General features: G+C 37.5%; 1 protein-coding gene across 1 annotated transcript; it reads left to right on the forward strand.

The window, feature by feature from the left end:
- The first annotated feature begins 3,802 nt into the window (after window positions 1-3,802).
- On the forward strand, window positions 3,803-8,127 carry arpc4 (actin related protein 2/3 complex, subunit 4). The gene is made up of 6 exons (XM_034223741.1): window positions 3,803-3,922; window positions 5,200-5,318; window positions 5,459-5,570; window positions 5,714-5,809; window positions 7,275-7,445; window positions 7,649-8,127. The coding sequence occupies exons 1-6, from the start codon at window positions 3,920-3,922 to the stop codon at window positions 7,652-7,654; spliced, it is 507 nt and encodes a 168-aa protein (XP_034079632.1). The 5' UTR covers window positions 3,803-3,919; the 3' UTR covers window positions 7,655-8,127.
- Window positions 8,128-8,160: the final 33 nt, after the last annotated feature.

Raw genomic sequence — 8,160 nt, forward strand, 5'->3', positions numbered from 1 at the left:
GTGGAAAATAGATAATGTTTTTTTTTTTTTAAATGTTACCAAAACAAAATCTCTTGTTTTGGACTGACAGTAATGATTCAAGAAATAGTAGATAAATAAATACACACATCAATTTGTTGTGGATGGAACACAACAAATGGTGCTCTTACCTGTGATGCCTCCTCCAAACATTATAACCAGACTGTATCATTAAAACTATAAGTAACAGTTCTAGCTACTTGACTTCAGACAAACAATTCAAAAGACAAAATCAACACAATTTATTGAAAGACCAATCTTTATTTCTCTCCTTTTGTTTGTGTTATTAAACCCTGTCAATCTAAAAAACTGAGCAACTCAACAGTTAACTTTATATTTCTTATCCTCCAAAGCATCTATTACACTATTTGTTCCCCTCTCATATTCACAGAATGGATGATTAGAGACTTTGGGGGAAACCTCAGCTTTATGAACGTCCTGTCTGTTGGTTTGGCCAGAGAGGGCTGAGGGTCTTTCCCTGCGAGGAGGACCAGGCCTGAGGGAGGAGGACCAGACCTGATGGAGGAGGACCTGCACCAGCTGCACCTACAGAATTTAGCCCATGCTGGACATAGCTGTTACCACCTGCACAGGCCTGTCAATTAACAGATTAACATTGAGTGTAACTTGTGTAATATTATTTCGTTGTTATTTAAAAAAAAAATGGTGATGGTTCATGCTTGATAACTTTTAGTTCACATTTCAATAAATTGTATTTGCACTCCTTTTGTCCATTATTCTTACTGAAAATGTTAAATTACACATTCACATCTGACTGAAGATTGGCACCATTTATTTATGACGTTGCAAACTCTGCGGTACAAGGCACAAGTATTGTGAAGCTCATATAGTGAGGCAAATGCATTTGATCAGCTGACTTTTATCACATCAGCTTCTCCTTTCCCTCTTGGATGTTCTTCTGGACCCTCAGAGAAAGAGAAAATGGTGAAGCAGTCCTGTCTCTCAGGCGTGTCCTTTCCTAACAGAAATATCAAGAAACATATTATTGCAGAGCAAGTGTGTTTGTTTGTTCATAAATATAATGATTTTCTTATTTGAATGTGTTTTTTAAATCCAACAGTGTACTACAAAGATAATCAGTTTATGAATAAACCGTTCTAAATTCATCAACATTGAAATAAATGTATTATTCAAATAATATTTAACTGTTATCAAAACTTAGTGCAACTGTAGAAGCTTGCTCTGTCCGGTTGTCTCACTGAAAGACAAAGGGTCGCAGCTCTCACTATGTTCAATAATATTTGCCTTAAATACATTGAAATGTGAAAGTTGAACAAAAAAGTGATGTTGCTTGGTAAAATGTAACCTTTAGCTAAGAAAGTGCTCTCAACATCACTGATGTGTAGGTGATCTAGTATTCAGTCATGTTTAATGGCATGTATATCAGTGTATTAGAGTAATTACTTTATGCATTCTTTGTAAAGTATGAAAAAGGTATATGCACCTTGTAATCCGTGCTGAAGTTCTCTGCTGTGATGAGTCCAGATCTGTCTCTCCTCCTCTGGTCCAGCCTGTCTGGATCACCTTGAGGACACTTTGAACAAACAGATGTAAAGTTACATGCGTGGCTTACAGACTTCTTTACATGCAAACTACTTTTTTATCTTCTTTTAAAAACAGGTCATAATCTTATTGTTATACTTAAGAAATGGCTGGATATCACAGTCCATATACTGTATCAGTTTGATTGAGTATTATTGTGTAGGTCCTATTTATTTTACTGTTACTTTGGATGAGGTTTTCATGAGTCAGTCAAATTAATTTGTTTTCATGCCATATTCATATGTATCACACACCTAAGGGTAAAACACAAACCTATTGAACAAATGCAATGGATAAGCTTCATTTCCACTGAAGTCACAGATAACGTCATATCTACTATTTAAACATAATTTCCTTGTCACTAAAGCATTGACTACGCTATTCATCGTCCTTAAATGCAGGCATTAAGTTACATGTTCCGTTGTACAGCCACGATAAGGCTGTTTCTCAAGTGTGATGATAATACAATTAAAAGAGGCATTGGTAATAATATTAAAAACAACAATGTTTGGGTCGGATAGGCGGTTAGCTGCAATAAATAACTCCAGTTCAACAAACCATATTATAATATCTAAGGGAGCGTTATTTCTGGACCATCTTGAAATGTGACGTTCATATTTTAAAGATACACACATTTCATTGTGAGGTTGATTTAATATACACTAAGCCTCTCTTCAACAATACGTTGACGTTAGCTAGTCTATTTTATGCTATAGTAGAGCATAGCGAATTTAAATGAACCTTAACAATGCATACAGTAACCTAACTAGCAAACTAACTATCTAACGTACAAGGATGACCTTATTTTAGCAACCTCGCACAGAAGCCTTTTTGTATACAGTAGCATCCCACTTAATGTTTTACACTCTTGGATGCTACGCAGAGCATCGTTAGCACAGATGGAGCTACGATTGCTCAAATGCTAACCCAACTCTAAACATTCATTAACGTTAGCTTAATAAAAACACCAGTAACATAACATAAAGTACGCAGGGTTGACTTACCGAAGAAACTGCATTCATGGACGGTCTGTTTCAACCGCAGATAAATCCTATATTTGCATGACGAATAGTCCACCAGGAACCAACACAACAAACACGGCCGAGTTCAAGTAGTGTTCTCCTCATGCGCTGAGCCGCTGTAGCATCACGGAGCTAACAGTGAGACAGAGGAGCTAGGAGCAGCAGTCCCGTTGTCATGAAGGGGGAATCTAACTATATACAGAATATGTTTTTGTGGATCCAGGCTAGAAACATGTTCATTTTCTGATGTTAAGTTGGACATTTTAACAAAGGGTCTACGGGAATTGCTCCCATCTGCATCCATCGCCTACAGTTTGCAGCATTGGGCTTCACCGCACTGTCCCGGGGTTTGCCGCTTGGCTCTGATAGGCCAGAAGTCGGTTTGATTGCATTCGGACTCGATTGCTTATCCTGTCTGAGTAGCCCGGATGATGCTGCATCGCAATTTTTGACGTCGAATTTTATACACCGAAATATTTAACATCGAATTTTAAACACCGAAATATTTGACGTCGAATTTTTTTCACTTGAATTTTTGGGATCTGAAGTTGAACATTCGAATTTTTTTAACTTGAATTTTTACATTTTTATTTCACATAGGTAAATTCGGAGCAAAAACATTCGTATACATGATTTTCAAAGTAATTATTTTCAATGCTATAAATTCGGTGTCTAATACAATTCAAATACTTCTGTCTCTTGTTTGCTTCCATAGTAGCAGCCGAACTGACCAGGAAGTACATTGAGCTAAATGAAAAGTATTGCGAAGTATTGCGAGATCTCGCAAAGGGGTTTTGCGAGATCTCGCAAAACATTATTATTATTATTTTTTTTTAATACATTTTTTTTCCTTCTCCATGTCCCCTAGGGGGCTCCGTAAAAGACAATCCTGGACCCCATTGCAATATTATTTGAAACTTGATTTGATAAGAATGTGACTATGGGCAAGATAAGTAAAGAAACTGAACAAAATGTTAACATTGACAAGTGCGGTCATGTTTTGTCTCCAATGATCTTGTTATTTGTGTTGAAGAAAAAGGGAATCAACTGCCTTTATTTTTGAAAAAAGTATCACGGAAAACGTATTTTGTACATTTATAATATTTACTGCTAAATGGTCATTTTGTAATCTCTATGTTTCATTTGTGTATGTTGTGCCAAATCTGTCTCTTTACACCCATGGATGTATAATAAGAACATCAGAACATAAGAACAAGAACGTCAGGTGCAGAGCTGAGTTCCGGTGTTGTGTTCACGGAAAACCTGTCAAGTGTAGCTACTTCCGCCTTTAGCCGCCGCTCATCACACAGAGAAATATGGTAAGATACATTTGACATTTGTGCTGATAAACCGACACAGTTAATCAGTTAGATGTATCCAACCTTGCCGATGTTAAGTCGTTAACTCTCCTCGACTAACACGGCATTCATTTAGGGAAAACAGCTCGTTTTTTCTCTTATTACTATTCAGAATAGCTGCAGGCAGTTAGCTAACATGCTAACATTAGCTGAAAAGGAAACATCCTTGATAATGTAATGGCCTCTTCGTACCTGTCAGCACAGAGTGTGACAGTGTTTCTGTTATAATGACCCGTCAGGTCGCAGCTCCATAGTAATACTTTGTTGCTAAGTAACGTTCAATGGTGGACACATATGGTGACCGATGGTGACCCACCTGAACTGATAAACACGGTGATGTTGGTTGGTCCCTCATCTTTAAATTAACATTTTATTGATACATTATCATTTGGTACATTTACACCAGTGGTTCTTACTATTCTGAACACGAACATCCAGTGGTTTGAGCCTAACGTTACATTTCCTCAAGTTACGTAGGCCTACTCTAAGCCTACAGATGTAAGGTTATTACAGTCTATGGTAATTACAGTCTATGGTAGTTGTACTAAGAGATAAGATAAGATAGTACTTTATCCACTACTTACACTGCGGGGAAGTTTTATGTTGGATTTTTGATATTCATAATGGTCAGAGGAAAGCTAGCTCTCAGAGACAATCGATAATGTATTTTTTGAATGACAGAAAAACAATATTATTATAAATATACTTGTGCTATCTTGCTCGTATTATTGAACGTTATGCAACACAAATCAATGCAGAATGTTATGTTGATACATTGGACGTGTGGGAAAAACTTATTTTTTAATGTTTGATTTTATTGCTTCTCATATTTTATATTAATGAACAATGAATTAGTTTCCATTGGAACGTTTTTTTCCATAATAAAATGTTCTTAAAATAAAAGTGTACTGATACAATACTACATTGATTTTGGAGTCATTCAACTTTTGAAGGTAAATAATATTTTTCAATAAAGAAACTGCTGATTTGTTTCATAATTGTATACAATAGGAGAAGCACAACATCTTAAAAAAGGGATATGTGCTTTTGATGAATTGCTGGTTGTGTCATGTGAAGGCAGTCATTGTGTATATCACAGTAGACGTTATTATGTGCAGTGAAACTAGTGAATAGTGTGCTTTTAAAAGGTCTTGAGTCTTAGTTCTACCTGCCTGTAGATTCAGACGTGCTCCTTAGGATTATTTCTCATCTACTTTTTTCTGTCTTCTCTTTCTCAGACGGCCACATTGCGCCCATATCTCAATGCAGTTCGTGCTACCCTGCAAGCGGCCGTCTGCCTGGAGAATTTCTCCTCGCAGGTGGTGGAGAGACACAACAAACCAGAGGTGGAAGTACGGTGAGTTGTCACCTCAACTTTGAAATTGACTTTGGAGCATATAACACCCAGCAGTGCATGAATTCTGGGTTTCCCTTCTTAGTCCCTGTGGACTGATTGTGCGACCGAAAATGATTTCTCTGTTTTTCTCCCCCTTTTAGGAGCAGTAAAGAGTTGCTCCTCCAGCCTGTGATCATCAGCCGTAACGACAAAGAGAAAGTTCTGATCGAGGGCTCCATCAACTCTGTCCGAGTCAGCATCGCTGTCAAGCAGGTCGGGTCACAATGGTTATGTGTTTAAGACCCTGATAAGAAACAAATGGTTGCTTATCAACAAGTAAATACAACGATTATTATATAAAGATCCAAACTGTACTTGTAATCCTGACTGTCCTTTGAAATACTGTGCTGCTGTAGGCCGATGAGATTGAGAAGATCCTGTGCCATAAGTTCATGCGGTTCATGATGATGAGGGCGGAGAACTTCTTCATCCTCAGGAGGAAACCAGTGGAGGCAAGTGGACATTGACAGTGTCACATTTACAGGGTTTCTACATATACCTATTTATTTATTTATTTATTTATTTATTTATTGGAAGTTAGTTGCTCCATAGTTTCTCTTGGAATAAATGTACATTTCACATTTATATATTCAGTTTAATATTTCATATTCCATCTTTCACATACTTATACTTATGTATCTATAATACCTTGCTTTACATCTTGTTATTGTACATTTGTAAATTCAACATTTATATTTTCTACTTTCTTGTTTATTTCTTGTCTTTGAATTTTGATTGTACAATACCATGTCATTGCTGCTGCAACACAAAGATGTCCCAAATTGGGATCAACAAAGTACTATCTTATCTTATCTAAGTTGAGCTCCAGCCTTACGAGCAAGACGTTTTCCTGTTAAAGGTAATGGATGGTAATGAATAGGGATGGGTATCGTTTGAAATTTATCGATTCCGATTTCGATTCCGGTTCTGCTTATCGATTCCGGTTCTTATCGATTCCCCGTTTCGATTCCAAAATTGTAAAATAAAGAGGTCAAACGTTTAGATAACAAAAATATATTTATTCTTAAAAGCTTTAACTGAAATTGTTACTAAAAAATATACATGCAATACAAATGTATTGCACAATAGCTGTGCTTTATTTTAACTGAGCTATGCCTGTGGCAAGCTATTAACAGGCATTACACTTTGCCTTTTCTTTTTCTTTTTTAGTGTAGTGGAGCCTCACTTCAGAGTGTTTACCGCGACCTATCTTTGGTGTTATGAAGTGACTGAGCTCGTGAAATGTCTACGGGAGGGCGGGGAGCATCGCTGCGGGGCAACTGTGGACCTCTGTCGCCTGTCAGCGCAATTTATATGATGCCGTTTTAAAAAAATGAAGGGCGGTGCCGGCCGTCAGCGTACCGAGCCGGCCGTCAACGGCCCGCTGACGACCGGCCGTTCTGTGATTCTCCAGGTCCGCCCTGTATTCCACCGGGTCACCGCAGCACCGCGGTGCAGACGGACCCGCTGGAATACAGGGTCTACCGCGATTAGGAACCGTTAAGCAGAACCGAAATTGTGTATTTTGTATGGGTACCCGGTACCCGGCATTTTCTTATCGGTTCTCATCTGGAACCGAGTTTCGGTTCCCAACCCTAGTAATGAACCAAAAATAACAATTGTTTTATACATTATAAAACATCAAAGATGAGTTAATGTAAGTCCTTAAATAGCCAGTAATGGTTATTGCTCATGAACGCAACCTGAATGTTCCAGTTAGTGGAGATAGCAGAAACCAATCAATGTATTTCAAATGATTTTTGCCATTTTATGTTTAAGCCATTAATGTTTTCCACAAATGCTCACAAATTGACTAGAAAAATGATTTGTTGCTAACAGGGGAAACCTTGATTTGTGTGGTTTATTGCTGTTTGGAGTTTTTAAAACAATCTCTTGTCACCCGTCTTCATTTCGCAGGGCTATGACATTAGTTTTCTCATCACCAACTTCCACACAGAGCAGATGTACAAGCACAAACTGGTGGACTTTGTCATTCATTTCATGGAGGAAATTGACAAGGAGATCAGTGAGATGAAGCTGTCTGTCAACGCCAGGGCTCGTATTGTTGCAGAGGAGTTCCTCAAAAATGTAAGTTTAAGTTTGTTTCTAAATGTTTCTGCATCTCACGCTCGAATGGATGCAGCATTATGCACAAGTGGCATTCTTTTGAGTTTTGTATGGTAGGACTTTGACTCAGATAATTATGTATACAGTAACAGTTTTGCTATTATTCCATTATTTCCTTCAGATGTTCCGTTTCTTAGACATTGTTTTTCTTTTGCCTCTTGCAGTTCTAAAAGGGAGAGAACCTGGGAATACATTCCTTTTGCGATCTTGGCCGCGGAGCTTTCACAGAGCAGAGGAGGCTGAATCTGCTCAGCCGAGAGAAGTTGAGAAACATAAGACGTACAGGCCAACGGGCTTTTGCTCAGAAATATTGATATATTTTGTGTGTAAATATTGAATATTCATACCAAACATTAATTTCTGCCTTTAGAACGTTAGAAGTCAGGACAGGTCCTTTAAAAAGGTATTTTTATCAATATTTATGAGCACAGGGTAATATGGATTCAAATGTTTTTTAAATATATATATTATATGCATATCCATTTCATTTAGCAATGTTTTGTTATGACAGACCTTAAACCACAAGGGCAATCAATTGGTGCACGTTTCTTCAGTCCACAGCAAAAACCTATTGTAGATGGAAATAATTAAAAAAAAGTATACTTGCTGAAAGTGATGATAAATAAAAATATTATTCTTTGTATTTTAGAGTTTTTTTGTGACACGAAGCACAATG

The sequence above is a fragment of the Gymnodraco acuticeps genome, unplaced genomic scaffold, assembly GCF_902827175.1.
Source record: "Gymnodraco acuticeps unplaced genomic scaffold, fGymAcu1.1, whole genome shotgun sequence".
Classification (NCBI taxonomy): domain Eukaryota; kingdom Metazoa; phylum Chordata; class Actinopteri; order Perciformes; family Bathydraconidae; genus Gymnodraco; species Gymnodraco acuticeps.